We start from the raw sequence: 18,781 nt of genomic DNA on the forward strand, positions 1-18,781 counted from the left end.
ATTCATGTTAACTTCCTGAGTCTCGTAGTTACTTTACTTACATGAGCATCAACTTCACTTAGCTGAGTAGTTACATAACTTTTTTCTTTCTCTCTGGTTTGTCAGTTTTAGAAAACGTTAACTTAAGATGGCTAAGAAGAACGGAACGTCATGGTTCACGGCCGTGAAAAAGATTCTCTGGTCACCATCAAAAGACTCAGATCACAAGAAGACTCACAAGAAAGAAACTGATTACAAGGTCTTAATTTCAACTCTCTGCTGTTTTTTAACTACCACTTGGAAACTTGTCTACTAATCGGAGTTTTTAACGCAATAGTTTCGTTTTTTATTTTATTTTATTGTGCTATTTGCAGAAAAATGAAAAGAAAGGATGGATATTTAGAAAGACCAAACTCGAAACTACAAATTCTGTAGTAGAAGACACTGTCCGTAAGGTTCTTACGGTGGAGACAGTGGAGGAAGAGAAACCTGCGGTTAATGTCTCCGCCGTGGATGAAGCTGTCGCCGAGATCGTTAAACTAAAGGCACCTCCGGGTTTTATTAGACGTCATTGTGCTGCCATTGTTATTCAGACAGCTTTCCGAGGCTACCTCGTAAGTATATATAAATTTATTATTTTATTTTTAGGAAAGTTTTGTTCATTTACATTTGCATATTTTGAAATTCGTAAAATATTGTTTTTAGGATTTTTGGTTAATTTTTTTGTGTTATATGTTCTTAATGTGTTCTAAATTTCTCTATAAAAAGAGTTCTAAAATTGTCAAACAATTTGTCAAAAAATATATAAAAAATTGTCAGATTATTAATTATCATGGGATAGTGGTTGTTTTGGTCATACATTTTATTAAATTTACATTGGTAAAGATTTTATGTTATATGTCTAAATGAGTTCCTTTTTTTTTTTTTTTTAAATGACAAATTTGGAATTTATGTATGTCTAATATTTGCATTTATATTGAAAAAGTCGAGGAGAGCATTACGGGCATTGAGAGGGATAGTGAAGCTACAAGCATTAGTGAGAGGTAACAATGTAAGAAACCAAGCCAAACTTACTCTAAGATGCATCAAAGCTTTGGTTCGAGTTCAAGATCAAGTACTTAATCATCATCAACAACGGTCAAGAGTCTTATCATCATCACCATCCCGTAACTATAACATTGAAGCAAGACGTAACTCGATGTTCGCTGAATCTAACGGTTTTTGGGACACCAAAACATATCTTCAAGACATCCGTAGCCGTAGATCTCTGGTTAGTGAGTGAAAATATACAAAACACACATCTTAATTTTTTTGTTTCTTTGTGATGTGCTGACCATTAAATTGTCTGTTTTTGTTTTGTTTATTTGTTTTTTTGCAGTCGAGGGATATGAGTAGATGCACCAACAATGAATTTGACTCGGAAGAAACAGAATCTATTTTGCAGAAGAAGTTAGAGATTGCTATTAAACGTGAGAAAGCACAAGCACTTGCTCTCTCTAATCAGGTATTTTTTATGGCATCAACATGAATATTGCAAACCTTATGTAGTTCAGTTTTTTTTTTAAACTTGACTAAATATGGAAATTGATTTTAATAACATTTGAAAAAAAACCTGATTGAAATGTTAAATTAATTACCAAGAAAATCCAATAATTCGAATTCTTTAGGGAAAAAACTGTTTTTATTTGTTTTGAAAATATTTCAAAATTAAGGAAATATATTGAAAACAAAATAAAATTGGTCAACTAGATTTTACACTATTTTGTTAACAATTGAAAATAAAAAAATTGATAAAAAATTCAGACCTTAAAATTTATATATTTTATTTTAAAATATCGTGTAAAATGATACTAATTTACCCGGTTTATGTGAAAGATTCGGAGTCGGTCGTACCGGAATCAATCAGCCGGTGACGATGAGCTTCTAGAGAGAACACAATGGCTTGATCGTTGGATGGCTACAAAGCAATGGGACGACACAATCACCAACTCTACAAACGTTAGAGATCAAATCAAGACACTTGAATTAAACACTCATCATCATCAAAGATCGTATCCAACGACTCCACCGTCGTGCAGAGCTTCAAGATCCGTTATGGTGAGATCAGCTAGTCCTAGGATACCGTGTTCACCTTCCTCGGTGCAGCCAAACTACATGTCGGCTACGNGTGTAACTGTTGCTTTATTTTGGACGTACGCGAAACTGTTTTGTATGTACACACAAATCAAGCAAGAGAGTTGAAAGAGATAATCAATTTTGATTAAACTTAAACTAAACGTTTAAGATGGTATTAACTTTTTTTTAATGTTATTAAGAATTCATTATTAAATTAAATTACAGAATTTAAGCTATTTGAAAAAAGAACAATAAAACTTATCAAGAAATTGATTTTTGTTTTTTTTGCCTAGATATAAACATTTGGGACACGAGGTTTTTTTATTTTTATTACACAAGTCTTTAGACTTTATATTATCATTCGACGTATTAATTATTGTTACTATATCTTTATTAATAGGTAAATTAATATTAACCAAATAAATATATATATATATATATATAAAGAATTACCAAATTAACTCATTATTTATTATTCTCGTCGTGTATACTATATATATATACACACACATTCATGTTAACTTCCTGAGTCTCGTAGTTACTTTACTTACATGAGCATCAACTTCACTTAGCTGAGTAGTTACATAACTTTTTTCTTTCTCTCTGGTTTGTCAGTTTTAGAAAACGTTAACTTAAAATGGCTAAGAAGAACGGAACGTCATGGTTCACGGCCGTGAAAAAGATTCTCTGGTCACCATCAAAAGACTCAGATCACAAGAAGACTCACAAGAAAGAAACTGATTACAAGGTCTTAATTTCAACTCTCTGCTGTTTTTTAACTACCACTTGGAAACTTGTCTACTAATCGGAGTTTTTAACGCAATAGTTTCGTTTTTTATTTTATTTTATTGTGCTATTTGCAGAAAAATGAAAAGAAAGGATGGATATTTAGAAAGACCAAACTCGAAACTACAAATTCTGTAGTAGAAGACACTGTCCGTAAGGTTCTTACGGTGGAGACAGTGGAGGAAGAGAAACCTGCGGTTAATGTCTCCGCCGTGGATGAAGCTGTCGCCGAGATCGTTAAACTAAAGGCACCTCCGGGTTTTATTAGACGTCATTGTGCTGCCATTGTTATTCAGACAGCTTTCCGAGGCTACCTCGTAAGTATATATAAATTTATTATTTTATTTTTAGGAAAGTTTTGTTCATTTACATTTGCATATTTTGAAATTCGTAAAATATTGTTTTTAGGATTTTTGGTTAATTTTTTTGTGTTATATGTTCTTAATGTGTTCTAAATTTCTCTATAAAAAGAGTTCTAAAATTGTCAAACAATTTGTCAAAAAATATATAAAAAATTGTCAGATTATTAATTATCATGGGATAGTGGTTGTTTTGGTCATACATTTTATTAAATTTACATTGGTAAAGATTTTATGTTATATGTCTAAATGAGTTCCTTTTTTTTTTTTTTTTAAATGACAAATTTGGAATTTATGTATGTCTAATATTTGCATTTATATTGAAAAAGTCGAGGAGAGCATTACGGGCATTGAGAGGGATAGTGAAGCTACAAGCATTAGTGAGAGGTAACAATGTAAGAAACCAAGCCAAACTTACTCTAAGATGCATCAAAGCTTTGGTTCGAGTTCAAGATCAAGTACTTAATCATCATCAACAACGGTCAAGAGTCTTATCATCATCACCATCCCGTAACTATAACATTGAAGCAAGACGTAACTCGATGTTCGCTGAATCTAACGGTTTTTGGGACACCAAAACATATCTTCAAGACATCCGTAGCCGTAGATCTCTGGTTAGTGAGTGAAAATGTAAAAAACACATATCTTAAATTTTTGTTTCTTTTGTGATGTGCTGACCATTAAATTGTCTGTTTTTGTTTTGTTTATTTGTTTTTTTTGCAGTCGAGGGATATGAGTAGATGCACCAACAATGAATTTGACTCTGAAGAAACAGAATCTATTTTGCAGAAGAAGTTAGAAATTGCTATTAAACGTGAGAAAGCACAAGCACTTGCTCTCTCTAATCAGGTATTTTTTATGGCATCAACATGAAAATTGCAAACCTTCTGACTTCGTTCAAATATTTTTAAATTGACCAAAAATGGAAAATTTGGTTTTAATAACATTTGAAAAAAAATCTGATTGAAATGTTAAATTAATTACCTAGAAAATCCCATAATTCGAATTCTTTAGGGAAAACACTGTTTTTATTTGTTTTGAAATTATTTCAAAATTAAGGACATATATTAAAAACAAAATAAAATTGGTCAACTAGACAATTTTGTTTGTATGAATAAAGATTTAAAATTTAGGGACTAGATTTTACACTATTTTGTTAATAATTGAAAATAAAAAATTGATAAAAAAATTCAGAACTTTTCATTTATATATTATATTTAAAATATCGTGTAAAATGATACTAATTTACCCGGTTTATGTGAAAGATTCGGAGTCGGTCGTACCAGAATCAATCAGCCGGTGACGATAGAGAGCTTCTAGAGAGAACACAATGGCTTGATCGTTGGATGGCTACAAAGCAATGGGACGACACAATCACCAACTCTACAAACGTTAGAGATCAAATCAAGACTCTTGAATTAAACATTCATCATCATCAAAGATCGTATCCAGCGACTCCACCGTCGTGCAGAGCTTCAAGATCCGTCATGGTGAGATCAGCTAGTCCTAGGATACCGTGTTCACCTTCCTCGGTGCAGCCAAACTACATGTCGGCTACCGAGTCGGCAAAGGCGAAGGCAAGGACTCAGAGCACGCCACGGCGGAGACCGATTACTGCTAAGAAGCGGCTCTGTTATGCGGAGGAAGAGAGTTTGAGGAGTCCGAGCTTTAAGAGTGCTTATAACGGTTGTCTTTGGGGAGATCATGAATCTGACTATTCTTGTTGTTACGGTGATGGGTACGCCGGAAAACTCTCGCCTTGTTCGACAACTGATCTCCGGTGGTTAAAGTGAGAGACTTCTATTGTTTTTGTAATCTTAACGATCATGCGACTTGTTTAGGGTTTTATTGTTTCCTTGTGCCAAAAGCTTTAGTTAGAGAACAAAGTTACAATTCTCAGTTTAAACAATTTAACATCGATTCTCTACGCCGTAGACAATCACATAAATTTTATAAAGGCTTTTGTTAAAATTTGGCTACAGTAGAGACATGTTCTAAAGTGTAACGTCCAAGCCTACCAGTTCTATATAGATTCAATATCTTAGAAGCAACTCTGAGATCAGCAAACTCACTTGCTTCTTCTGAAACCCTAAGAACCGGTCTTAATGCAGCGAATTGCGTCTCTATAAGATTCACCATGCTGATTTCGTCTTCTAAGTTTCCGTCGAATGCTGAAATTGTCTCATACAGAACTCTTCGAACATTGTAAACTATAAAATCCTGAAAATGAAGAAAAAAAAAACGGAATATTGATACAGCAAATGATGATAGATTACTGATTAGAAGATAATGCTAATATCTTGTTCTGGTACCTGTGTATGATCTGTTGCGTACCGAGTCTTGCATTGGATAAACTTCTTGTTAAATCCTGAGTTTTGTGCAGTTTTTCCCATTTCTTGTATTCATGGCTCGAGTTTAGTATAGTCAGAAAGAACCGTGCTAGTTCGATCACCCAAACTATATCATCCGGGATAGCTCCTACATTAGGGAAAGAAAGCCCGATAAGTTCACTACATTATCTGGGAATAAGAATACAGAAACTTAGAGCTGATCAAACCTGTTAATGCCAATTTAGAGCAGATCTCAGCGTCAAGCAGATTAGGAGGGAAAATTCCAGGCGTGTCCAGTACATAAACGTTGGGATGGCTACCGATCTGAAAACAAATAAATTCTCAAGCCATACTAAATCTTGTAGCACCACACACACCTCAGATACACAGGAAGGTAATAAGCATACAGAGAAGCTGAAGTGACATAATTTCAAGTAAGAGACCAAACCTTCAAGCTCATTATGTCTTTAGTATCTCCAGGCTGCGAGCTAACTGTTGTATGCTTTAGCCTACCTTTCTCTGTAAATATGTTTAAATTCAATCATGTGGAATTGAGATTAGGACAACAGAGCAACGATCTTTTGAGAAGATAGGAATTTACCAGCTAGCACTAATCCTCCCAATTTGATGAAGAGAGTTGGCGAGAGCGGACTTTCCTACGTTAGGAACCCCAAGAAGCATCATAGTTGTGGTATGACCAGAATTACCAGCCTTGTGTGATTCCCTAACTTGACTCTGCAAGAAGTTGAGAAACTGAAAAAAAGAAAGAGTTGTCTTTAAGTTTCTTTAGCCTTGAGAATAAAGAACTGAAAGATGAAATCTCGAGAATTAGCGGTTACTTGCTTGACACGCTCACTGTTATGTGAATTTACTGCAAACGAAAGATAGTTTCTCTCCTTAAAGTAATCCATACACGTCTTCAACTCCAAAGGATCCGCGAGTTCCATTTTGTTCAACACAATGATCCGTTTTGCCAGTAAAGGCGAAAACTTTCTCAACAATTCATACTCAGAAGACAATGGAATCTAAACACACACACACACACACAAAAGAGAAGCAACAAAAAAAAAAAAAAAACTTAGTTTAGTACTTTGAGGCAATTAATCGAACACCTGGAAGGCAAAAAGTGGTGTGAGAAGAAGAAAACAAACACGAGCATCTCTGATTTCCAGTACGAAATCTACTAGCGGAAGACGTTCGGAGATTGCCCGAACCGCTGCGGCCATGTGTGGTCCGTACCATCTCCGGTTTGGGTTTCTCGACGCACTGATCACGGCGTCTCCGATTTCCCTCGCAATGTTCCAGCTTCTCCTACCCGTTGCCATTTTTTTTAACATAAAGCAAACGCGCGTTTCGAAACCTTAAAAGCCCATAAATATGAACCAAATTTGAGCTTAGATGAGCCTTAAATCTTCAAACCCAAAGCCCATATTTAACCCAATTTTATTTAAGGAACTAGATTGATTCAAACTTAGGGTTTTATTATCATCGTCCCTTGACTAGGTTTTGTTTACTCCTGTCGTGCACTTCAGGTTCTTGGTGTGTGTGTAGAACTCACAGTTTAATGTATTGTATGAAGCAAGATTATGATTAATTAGTAGGTTTTGTGTTTCCCTGACTTAGCTGATTAGGAGGTTTGGGTTTAAGAGGTTCATCGCAATTAGCAAACAATGGATGAGGCACTATGGGCGAAAAACTTAGCTGAAGAAAAAATGAAGGCTGGTGACTTTGTTGAAGCTCATAAATTACTTATGATAGCTAAAAAATTCTTCCCGAACCTCGAAAACATTTATAAGATGATAGTCGTATGTGAAGTGCATTGTTTTGCAAAAAACAATATCAACGGGATGGAGAATTGCTATGGTATACTTCAGGTTCAGCAATCAGCTAATGAGGACACGATCAAGAAGCAATATAAAAAGCGTTCGTTGCTTCTACATCCGGACAAGAACAAGTTTGCTGGTGCAGAAGATGCTTTCAAGTTGGTTGGGCAAGCAAATAGATTGTTATCTGATAAAATGCAACGTTCTTTGTATGATATCAGATACCCCTTTTATTGTTTCATACCATGCATTCCAACCAATAAATTTCAAGATCAGAGTGGTGAAACCGAATCGATGGAGATGCATTGAGCGTGGTTTGAGTGCTTTGTATGCTTTGCGTTCTTTGCGTGTATTATTTGCTCATTGTGTTTGGGATATTATCTACGTCTTTAGTTATTTTATGTTTTGGAATAATCTCTATCGGTGTTGAAGTCCTATCTTTGGAGTTTATACTGCTTAGTTAGGCTGTTCATTGAGTATTTTAAGTTATGTTAGTGGATGAAGTGTTTTTCTAAAAGGGTGAAAGAGGTTATGATGATATAATTGTGGTCTCTCTTGAATAGTATATGTATAATATGTACAAATTGGGATGAGACTAATAATCATAGACTGAATTATGTCTCTAGAAAACTTAACATAGATTTGTTGGCTAAAAGAACTCTGGATGCTATGAAATCCCAAACAAAGAAATGTCGTTGACTCTCTTAGAGGAAAGCTAGAAGAGAGTAACTTATTGGTGTATGGACCGACAGTCCATATTGGACTTTGTTTATGTCGGTTATTATAAACTCTAATATTGTTGTAAATTCTAAGAGCTGGTGTTTTATAAATCTTTGTATCATTGATTAAGAGACTGACAAAATAATAAACATTTTTCCCCAAAACCGTTATCTAGATTTTACATGGTATCAGAGCAGACAATTCTAAATTAACGCTTTCGTATTAAAGTCTTTGTAAACAAGAAAAAAAAATCATGGAGACGGTGACCTTTGGTGGAAAAGACATGGGAGACGGTGAAGACAGAGATGATGAAGATGATGTGATGTGTGGATTTGTGGATTTGTGTTCACGTTTGGTTTTTAGTGAAAGAGCTAATGGGTTTTGGTTAGTATTCTTAATTTATTTACTTTTCAATAGTTTAATTAATGGGATTTTGAGGTTGTTCCTTACGAATATTGTTGTATGTTTTTTTGTTTTATTAAATAACGAATATTGTCGTATGTTTTTTTTGTTTTATTGAATAGTTTTTGGGTTTTTTTACAATAATTACTTGGAAATTTTTTTTATATTTAAAATAATGATAATGGTTCTACGGTTTATGGTTTATATGGGTTTGAGTTATGATTTTTTTTTTCTGAGTTTTTATATGGTAATAGTTTCACCATTACGGTTGAGTTGTTTGGAACGCTCATATTTTTAGGTTAGTTTTTTTTAGTCCGATTTGTAGATTGTCCGAGATAAAGACAATTATTTGTGAAGTATCAGGATTTGCACCTATGAGATGTTGTTATTCCCTTTTACCAAAGGTCAAAGACGAGCTGAAGTTCCACTTCTATTTTCAAGATTAAAGTTTATTGTCGGAAGAGTTTGTTGACATGATTTGTTTGTCTTTGACAAGTGTCCATAACATACGTGTTCCACTTATGATTGCAAAGTTTGTGTTTTGCGTACCACATTTGTCGTGCGGGGGAGTATTGGTGTATTGGTTGATATTCCATGTTGGACTTTATTTATGTCGGTTATTATAAACCCTAATATTGTTGTATAAACCTTTGTATTATTGATTACGAAAACGACACAATAATAAACACTTTTCTCCAAAACCCTTCTCTAATTTCTACATAGCTCATGCTCTAGAAATTCAATCATATAACGCTTTATATTATTCCTTTTGGGGCATGGTTAGTTGGGACTGTAAACTTTAAAATGTTGCTCTATAAGCATATGCATAAGTTAATATTTCAGCAAATGCTAATTAATAACAAAATTTATCAGTTTCCACGACAACATAAATATATATATTCTATAAATGTTGATATCACTCTTTTCAAAAAGTAAAGTATTACAAAAAAGCTATCACTAACCAACTGTCATTATGAATTCATCCACAATAAATCTTAATTCTTATTTCTGCTCAATGTTCACCATAATTGTGATATTTTGATATATTCAGAAGCTCTTTAAATTCAACAAGCTAAAGAACCATAACGAGGTCACTTTTCAAGAACCATGATTCAAAAGAATAACGATTATCTTCTTGGAATCCATTGTGAATATGAAGATGAGGATATATTCTTTCATATATTTGCTAAAGGTGAATTATTTGGTTGAAAATATTAGTATAGTTTTATTATATAAATCTCAACACATATACTATTTTTAATACACAAGTGAAAACATTAAAAAATTCCTATAATTTTTTTTTCCATGAGAATAATTTTAGATTTGTATATTTAAGTTTTATTTTATAAATTTTAGTGTTGGCAATCAATTTACATTTGAGAGACAGTTTACATGTGGAAGAAAAAAAGGTTGGCGTCATCGTGCCACTTAAATCAAACGCCAAAATATCCAGCAACAACTACGACTGAAAATATGGGGAAAAAGCTTAGTTAAAGTATCCAGCAACAACTACGACTGAAAATATGGGGAAAAAGCTTTGTTAAAATATCCAGTAAAAACTACGTCTAAAAGAGAGGAAAGAAGTAGAGAGCAATTTTTCTTCTTCCGTTGTGGTCCCTCGCGACCTCCAGAAGAACAACACCATTCTCTAACTTTTTGTTTCTCTTATATTCAAATGTACATTTTCGCCAATGTTTAGAGGCAGGAGACAGTGATGTCTAATATTCATAAGTAGTGTCTTTTGTAGTTAACTATTTTATGTTAAACATGTTTTAACATGAATCTTAAGATCTTAAACATCTATATTAATCACATAATAGAATCATAAAGAGAGTTAAAGTAATACCTCCACTCATTGTAGAATTGATGCTTACTTAAATGGTTTTTTGAAAGTTTCTTCTTTAATGGCTTGAAGACTCGAATATAAATTCTTAGATGATCTTTAGGTAGAAGATAAGGTTTCTCTCTCATTTCCTATTAATTTTTTTATTTATGTGTTGTTTTTGTTCTTATGATGATTTGTGAGGGAGCAAACCATCTATTTATCGGAGGGAAGAAGACCTCATTCCTCATAAAGATTTTGTTTCTAATTTAATCTCAACTATCCATCATAGAGATGAAAACATTGGTGACAAGTATGAGGACAAGTAATTAACCTGAATATGACATGCAGCATAGTGCTTGTCATTTTGATTACCAAGTAATTATTAAAAAAATAGATATATAGCAAATCCAATTGAAAAACTTACTAGCTATAAGATCATATACATGGGTAAAAAATAATTATTTTCTTACATTTTAGGCTTCAATAATTGCATGAGCCTTGCAAAAAACAAAAGTTAAGATTTCCTATAGTTTAACTATTGAAGGCTCTACGCGCGCGGCGTTCCTTATACTTAGATGCATATCATTTGTCTTAAACGGATTTATTGGGAATGGGACTTAAACCGTTGTTCTCCAATATTGGTATCTAAAGTCATATATTAATGACAACATAAAAACAATGTAAAAAAAAGAGCAATGGAATGTAAACGGGTTATGAGAAAAATTCCAAGGTGTCCAGAATCTTAAAAATAAAACTACAGTCCAAATTTCGCATACAAATTTGTAACTTAGAACACAAAACTGAAATGTAAGTTTTCATACATGCAATGGTCGATACATATATCAAATAGAAAAAGAAAACTTAAAGCTCAACTTAATTACCTTTAACATCATCCGTTTGCTTATCATTTCATCGAATCATAGACGTTCTTAGGCGGTGGCTCTATCCAAAGGCTCCTAAGAGGGCATAGTTCTTTCCGCATCTGCCACATATATTTTACTTTCGGGAACTGCTTATGGTACCTGCCTTCATCGAATGAGTATGATGTACAAGTCTTGCTTTTTAAGCCATACTTTGGGAAGTAGACATTGTTCCTCATCCCTAGAACATCCACTCTCATCTCTGAGGAATACATACTTGCAAAGATGGTCACACCATCAAGAGTAGTACTACTCATCTCCTCCCAATTCGAGGAGACAAGTTTATACACCATCGGCTTCTCCCTACAAAATGTATACATGAGAAAGAGCTCTCCCTTCTGCTCAGTCAAGTAAATTCTCTTCGGCATATTTGACCATTCATCGCTATGAATATAAGGGCATCTATGCTCACTCCATGCTTGATGACTCACTGTGCCGGAAGCTAGATCAAAGTCAACTAAAACACCTCCCGAGCTGAAGCAATAAAAGTGACCATTGGCATAGACAAGGTTGCTATGCATGTAGGGGTCAAATCCAAGAGAGCAAGAAAAATCTTCAGTAGCCCACTCTGTTGCTCCAGGATAGCAAATGCTTATACGAACGTTGTATCTCGTAAACGGTCTTAACACTATTACCACACAAGTACCCGATGTGGGGGTGGAGGAGAAAGCAATGACCTGAAAAGACAACTCACACTTTGGCAAGTTTATAAGCTCTCGAGTATAAGGGTTGAAGAAGAACATGTCCACTAAACTGGATCTGCGCATAAGCAACCATCCGTCTTTCGAGTAACAAACATCGGTTCCAGCTAACTCGGGTAAATTAAGTGTGTACCTCTTTCGTTCCATTGGATCATAGAGAACAATCAAGTCGTCACGTTTCCGAAAGGTGATAACCCATGGATGCTTTCCCACAACCCGAACAGCTTCAACGACTTTGCGCCATGCGTTGCAGACAGCTGACGCACGAATGTTATCTCTTAAGACAAGACAATACATTATTAACTCCAAAAGGCTTGATGGAAGGTCTGCAAAAGGGAAAACCTTCTTCTCTTGCCCATTGTTACTGACATCTTCGTTTGACCTACATATAGATTTCGATCAACAAGTACCTTATAATTGTGTTTGTCTTTGGATTGCAAGATGCTTCAAGAAAGCCTAAAACACTTATAGATGGGTTTGCTTTTGGAGCCGTAAGATATGAAATACCACAAAACCATGAAAAAAAAATGTCTCGTAAATTTTGGGAGTCCTATGCCGTTGCAAGATGCTTGAAGAAAGCCCATAAAACATGATGCATACGTCTTAAAAACCCTAATTGTTTCATAGTCGAAGTTATTATATTTAAGGCATCAGATCAGTAAATCATGCTAGATTCTACATTTAATATGATATTTTAGAGAACCCAAGGAAAAAAAAAATACCTGAAACATCGTAGATAGGTCGTCATAAAACCCCTAAATTTGCTGAATTTTGAAAAATTGTGAAACTAAATTTTGAAAACCTATTCAGATTCAACCGAAATTAACAGTAGAGATACATATTGAATCTTAGAATCCTTATATCTTGTGATTACGATTAACAAAACCAAAGAAACGATTACGATTAATACAACAACAACAAAAAAACAAAACCCTAAACCATCGTGGATAAGTCTTAGAATCCCTAAATCTTCTGACTTCCCAGAGATCCTTCAAATCATGTACATATTGAAATTCAAAGACTATAATCTAATCAAATACTTTGAGAAAACCTTTGATATTATATTACCATTTTCAATCCGAGAGAGAATTGTGTGTGTGAGAGAGAGAAAGAGATAGAGAGATAGAACTTACAAGATAAGCTTTCCTCTCTGATCAGTCATTTTGAATTTTTGTGTCACAGCAAATAAAAAATTGTCTATTGATTAGATTTTGATACGTTTCCAAAATTTATTTTATTTTATTTAATAAGATTATGAAATTAGATAATATATATAGATATTTAAAAATATTAATATAGATGTGTATCATACAATCATTTTTCTTAGATTTTGTTTCCTTTAAAGGAAAAAAAAAAAGAAAACTAACAAAAACAGAAAAGGATTTGATAATACAGATTTGATATGATTGTTTTTTTTTGGCATCGATTTGATATGATTTACATGTTATTTTTTAGATGAAAAAAAATTAGCTATAATCCATCGAGAGAAAGTGCAAAAAATCAAAATCCATTGAGACATGTGTTAGTTTATCGATCAAATGTTAGTTATGTGTCAAAAAGTTAACATTTTTCTTAACGAAATAGGAAAACTAATTAAAAACATATTTACATATACAATAATTCTGTTTAGCCAGCTGATACAAAAAGATTATTTATATATCATTTTAAGAAATATATATTTGGGTTATTCTTTAGTGACTAATACTTAAGTAATGTCGTCATAGTTAACTATTTTAAACATCAATAAGTGCATGTAAACCTTGCAAAGAAAAAAACATTTTTCAAAATTTTTATTTACCAAACAATTAACTATTTTAGGTTCCAGCAAAGTTTTTTTTACTTATATGCGTATATGACATGTCGCTAGTTATTTAAAGTGGTGTTCAAAAGTATTAGCTTTTGAAAAAAGTAATCGAAAGTGCAAGTGCAATAGAGCTCTGAAGGTGATAAAGATGTTGTGAAGAGTCTCAGAAGTCTGATATGCTGACGTAGCGTGAAATGCTGATGTGGAGAAAGATTGTGAGATGTGATGACAAGATGCTTGATAAGAAAGAAAGAAGAGATCAAGATATACTTGAAGATATTAAGAGTATATTTGATTCGAGGAGATAAGGAAATAAATATTTTTGGGGATAAAAAATATTTTCTTTTCGTTAAGATACACAAATATTTAGGTTAGAGATCATTTGTATGGATATAAGTAGACTAGGGCTAGCCGCCAAAAGGGTTAGCACTCGTGGGATAAAAGTTGTGAGATTTGTAACCTTCAAGCAATCATAAAAAGCTTAGAAGGTGAGTGTGTTTAACTCTTTTAGATCTACACAAGGTTTGTGTTAGATAAGAGAGTGAGCTTAGTTTCAAGTCTTGTAAGAAACGAGATTTCTATATAAGATTGAATAAAAACGTTTGCTTGGCGCGTTTCAAGCGGTTTATTTGTGTGTATTGTTCTCTATATATTAACAGTAATACCATATATTGGCTTTAGCCTTTAGAATACAACGTAACAATAACAAAAGGAAAGTAAATAGGTTATGAAAACGTTATTAGGTTTCAAAAATTTTCAACAAAATAAAAATTTCTATCATCCCCTTGGTGTGTTCATGGATCCTTAGAAGACCCATGGATTCTGAAACATGAGTATATAAGAACTTCTCAGGTGCAAGAAGACTTTGGACTCAGACGTACAAGGGATTCAGCTGCAACAAAGACATTGACATGTTGAGATGCAGAAGAGGGTAAGAAAACTAAAACCTTAGACAATTTATTTGTTTGATATAACGTTTTTTTTTCTATTTTCATTCTTAGTCTAGAAGTCAGGAATGGAGAGCGAGTGAATCAAGAAAAAGATTTGAAGATAGATGTCAAAGAGGCCATGAAAAGGAGTTGGCATTATACAAACATGCAATGGTATAGAATAGTAATAAAGCATGACTTACATGTTCTTAATTTAAGTTACTCATCTTCATTTATGATCATGAGTCATTTTGAATGAACTGCGTCAAAGCTGAATAGATTTTCAGAAACCGAGAGTAGAGACCACCGAGAGGCAAAGGAGAGAAGCTAAAGAGAATTTGAAACAACAGGGGTTTCAGGTAAGAAACTGAAACAATACCTAATTATATTTTTTTCGGATATAGAACCAAAGTCTACAAGAAAATGGAATTTGATTTTATAGTTTCAATCTAATTATTCTCAGGACAAGCCAGAGGATCACAACGTAGATGCTCAACATGATATGTATGATCAAAAGAAAGAGAAACATTGAAAGGGAGAGAAGAGTTGCTCGCTTAAATTTTTCTCTTTCTTTCAAAGATCAGTTACATGAAAAAAGATTCTCATGTGTGTTATTATTATATTTGTTGTTCTCTTTGCTAAGCCAAGTACAATCCGTAATAAACACCCCACTGTTATACCAAAGGAGCATAACAGCGTCCAATATTCAGTGCAAAGCCAGCATAACAGCGTCCAATATTCAGTGCAAAGCCACCCTGCCACTCACCTATCTCATTACGCAGAACACCTCCTACTGTGGCTAATCCTAGATTACCATGAGAGGCCTCATCTGTATTTACTTTCAACCAACCAGGTCCTAGTGGCACCCAAGCTATCATTCGTTCTACCCTACTTGACGTCACACTACCCTCCTCACAACTCTGATTTGTCGTGGCCACTTCCTGAGCTAGATCCTTGAGAAATCTGACTCTACCTCGTCTTTTACCCCTCTCTCCAAAGATATTTCCACACTGCCACTTCTAACCCCATCAAACTATCATTGCAAAGATAATTGACCATGGACAGGCCTCTGTAGTCACTCCGTCTCCCAAATTATCGTAAAGCCATTCCATCAAGGACTGAGCAAAAAAACACATTTCTCTTCCGTTCTGTGATCAGTCTAAATCACACCTGACATAGCTGGATAATCACGCAGAACATGCAAAATTATCTGCACTCCGCCCTTACAAACCATACAAACATTCAAATCACATAAATGTCTGCGCTGTCTTTCAACATTCACCATAAGAGCCTGATTCACCACCAACCATAGGAAGGTTCGTACCCTTTCTGGTACCACAGCTCCGCATATGCGACTGAAAAACTCTGAGATATGTGGTCTTGGAGCATTATTCCAGGTTACCATGGTATAAGCAGAGCTAACAATAAACTTACCATCAAAAGTTAGCCCCCATGAAACCCTGACCTTGCCTCTGTAAAACTATCCAACACTACTGCCATTAGCTACAAACACTATGTGTGAGAATATGTAAAGCGAGCCATATCCCATCCTACGCCATCCACCCATAAGTCTTGTGCCAACGCTGCCTCATTCTTAGGTGGAAGACCACCCATAGCACACTCCGCTAGTGTATCCGTCGACAACCATCTGTCTTGCCAAAAGCTGATAGTTCTCCCATCACCAATAACCCAAATATGACCTGGATAAATAACCTCTCGCAAACCAACCCCCACACTTCTCCATGTTGAAGACCAGTTACTCTTAACACCAGTCCACATAGTATAATGAATGGTGCCAACTTTAAACTTGCTCCTCACCACTCGAGCCCATAGCTTATCCTTCTCATTAATCAATCTCCAACCCACTTTCGCTATAAGTTCTTTGTTCATGTCTTTAGCTGCCCAAATACCTAACCCTCCTTCACAATTAGGGCAAACTTTATCCCAAGAAACTAAATGTTGTTTTCTTTTCTCTGGCATACTGTCCCAAAAGAAGGATCATGAGACCTTATCCAAGATATAGTGTCGATCGACACCTGCGGTTTTGACAGCTGCTCAGTTAAGTTAGTTTTGGTTAAGCCAGTTAAGCTATTTTGGGAAAAATCCTGTTTGTTATCTTTAAAAGGGGCGGTTTGATCCTTCTTGCTCTCAACCGTCGCCTGCCCTGGAAGAAAAGAGAAAAGAGACTTTGATGGCTCGTGGGAAATGGAGGAAGGAGGGTGGTGGTTTTGGGTATGAGAGAAGGGGAGAGAGTGATTTAGGTTGGAGTCCTTTGTTCTGCTACCAAGAGAGAAAGAGAAATGAGATCTTGTGCTTCGGGCGTAAGAGGAAAAGAAGAGAGATCCATCTCCTACATGAATGTGAGGAGGGATGCGAGTCCTTGGTGGTGGCGTGAGAGGAGAAGAGAGGCTCCCTCATGGTTTTTGTCCTTGTAAGTTGTATGGTTTGTTGTGTATAATCGTTTATGGAACGATTGTTGTTGGAAATAGGGATTTTTGGTCGAAAGTGGCAAGAGGTGAAGTGGAAGCCAAGTTGCAGGCTGTGTGTCGGAAGCTGGTGCTTTACGTCCGAGACAAGAGTGTTGGTTGTCAAACTCTTTAAAACTTCCTCATCTCTTAAAGTTTTGTTTTCACATTCAATGATGAATCAAAGCGACAAACGTAAACCAATTTAGGTTAATTAAGGTTCTCAGGCAATGTAGCTCATTGATTAACAAAATTTCACAACAATATTAACGAATAAAACTATTGTATTTATACCACAGAGTAAAATTATGACATATTATTGATGGATGGTAATAGTAAATAGTATGGTTGCACATAGGATTTGAAGTTTGCAATTGTCACTAGCATATACTTGGATAACAGTAGCAACCTAGGTTCTTTACTCCTTTTTCCTGAAAATGTTCACATCTGCCCTCAAAATGTATTATATTTTTGCAAGCTTTATCGCATTCTGTGGACTTGACATGTTTATAATTTGTACAAGTTCCACGCGCGTAAGGGGCTCGGTACCAGGTGCACACCTTTTGTCCGTATATTCCTAACAAGTTAGTGATAGATATGTAAGAAACATAAAGATCTTTGTAGTTAAAATATATATCATAGATATGTAAGAAAAATAAAGATCTTTCTAAGTAAAAAATATATCATATCTTTGTTTTAGTTAGCTTACTTGAAAAAAGCAATATAATTATATAAAAGTTCATTAATTATTTGGTTTTGATGAATTAGATCTTTTGACCAAAAAAAAAAAAAAAAAAGAATTAGATCTAACAAATGTTATAATCCTCTCGGCTCGAAAGTTTGGTTCATCCATAATATAAAGATTACATTAATAAATAACAATCTCTATGATGATTACTTGCACCATTACTACATTTATGTACAATTCTTCTGGATTACTACTCACATTTTATGAATTTTTATATCATTCACACAAAATGATTAGTAGTAAAAATTTAATTTCACATGATATATATGCCATCATACGAGAAATAAAAGGCATATCGGTTCGACAATTACACAGTGGCCACAAAAACACTTTTAATCCTTTTAAACTATGATACATTATACTATGTTCTCATTTAAAAAAAAAAAAGATATATACCCTTGAGAAAAAGAACTTTTTTTCGTTTTTAAAGTAATGTTTTGGATTATAAACGGAACCAGAAACCTTCAAACTAAAAGGGAACTTTTTTTATTTATTTATTAACGTTAGGCGTTAGCTAATGAATTTTATTAAAGTTACTTAAATATATGATAGTCTTTATGATAAGAATAAACATTAATAACAAATCTAACAAAAACAAATATAAAAATAAGACTTTAAAGAGATTCATAAATCATAAGGTACATTACCTGTTTTTTTTTCCCTCAAGGTACATTACCTGTTAAAATCAACAAAAAAACAATCATACGAGTGATGAAACCAACGACATTTACCCTTTTACCCATTTTTTGCTTTACTTTATGTTTCTTCTCCGTTCTTTTGATGGATCGGAATGCTTATGACACAATCATCAATAGTTGTATATAGATAATTAAATTTTCTAAAAATAGAAGAAAAGAAAAGAACATGTAGTTCAT

The 18,781-nt window shown here is 34.2% G+C and overlaps 4 protein-coding genes and 1 pseudogene across 4 annotated transcripts; 2 read left to right on the plus strand and 3 right to left on the minus strand.

Annotated features, from left to right (window-relative positions):
- Positions 107-2,220, plus strand: LOC104709631 (protein IQ-DOMAIN 1-like). The gene is made up of 5 exons (XM_010426209.2): positions 107-238; positions 354-593; positions 965-1,249; positions 1,358-1,483; positions 1,855-2,220. Exons 1-5 carry the CDS (start codon positions 128-130, stop codon positions 2,218-2,220), a joined length of 1,128 nt encoding a protein of 375 aa, XP_010424511.1. The 5' UTR covers positions 107-127.
- LOC104707356 (protein IQ-DOMAIN 1-like) lies at positions 2,622-5,133 on the plus strand. The gene is made up of 5 exons (XM_010423687.1): positions 2,622-2,842; positions 2,958-3,197; positions 3,569-3,853; positions 3,963-4,088; positions 4,505-5,133. The coding sequence occupies exons 1-5, from the start codon at positions 2,732-2,734 to the stop codon at positions 5,030-5,032; spliced, it is 1,290 nt and encodes a 429-aa protein (XP_010421989.1). The 5' UTR covers positions 2,622-2,731; the 3' UTR covers positions 5,033-5,133.
- Positions 5,182-6,894, minus strand: LOC104707355 (annotated as a pseudogene).
- Positions 11,244-12,257, minus strand: LOC104709632 (F-box protein At4g00893-like). Its single transcript, XM_010426210.1, has one exon. The coding sequence runs from the start codon at positions 12,255-12,257 to the stop codon at positions 11,244-11,246; it is 1,014 nt and encodes a 337-aa protein (XP_010424512.1).
- Positions 17,460-17,841, minus strand: LOC109126066 (the record flags this gene model as incomplete). The annotated part of the gene is made up of 1 exon (XM_019229142.1): positions 17,460-17,841. A coding segment is annotated over one exon (303 nt), but the record flags the coding sequence as incomplete, so codon positions are not given.

Source organism: Camelina sativa, chromosome 8, assembly GCF_000633955.1.
Source record: "Camelina sativa cultivar DH55 chromosome 8, Cs, whole genome shotgun sequence".
Taxonomy (NCBI): domain Eukaryota; kingdom Viridiplantae; phylum Streptophyta; class Magnoliopsida; order Brassicales; family Brassicaceae; genus Camelina; species Camelina sativa.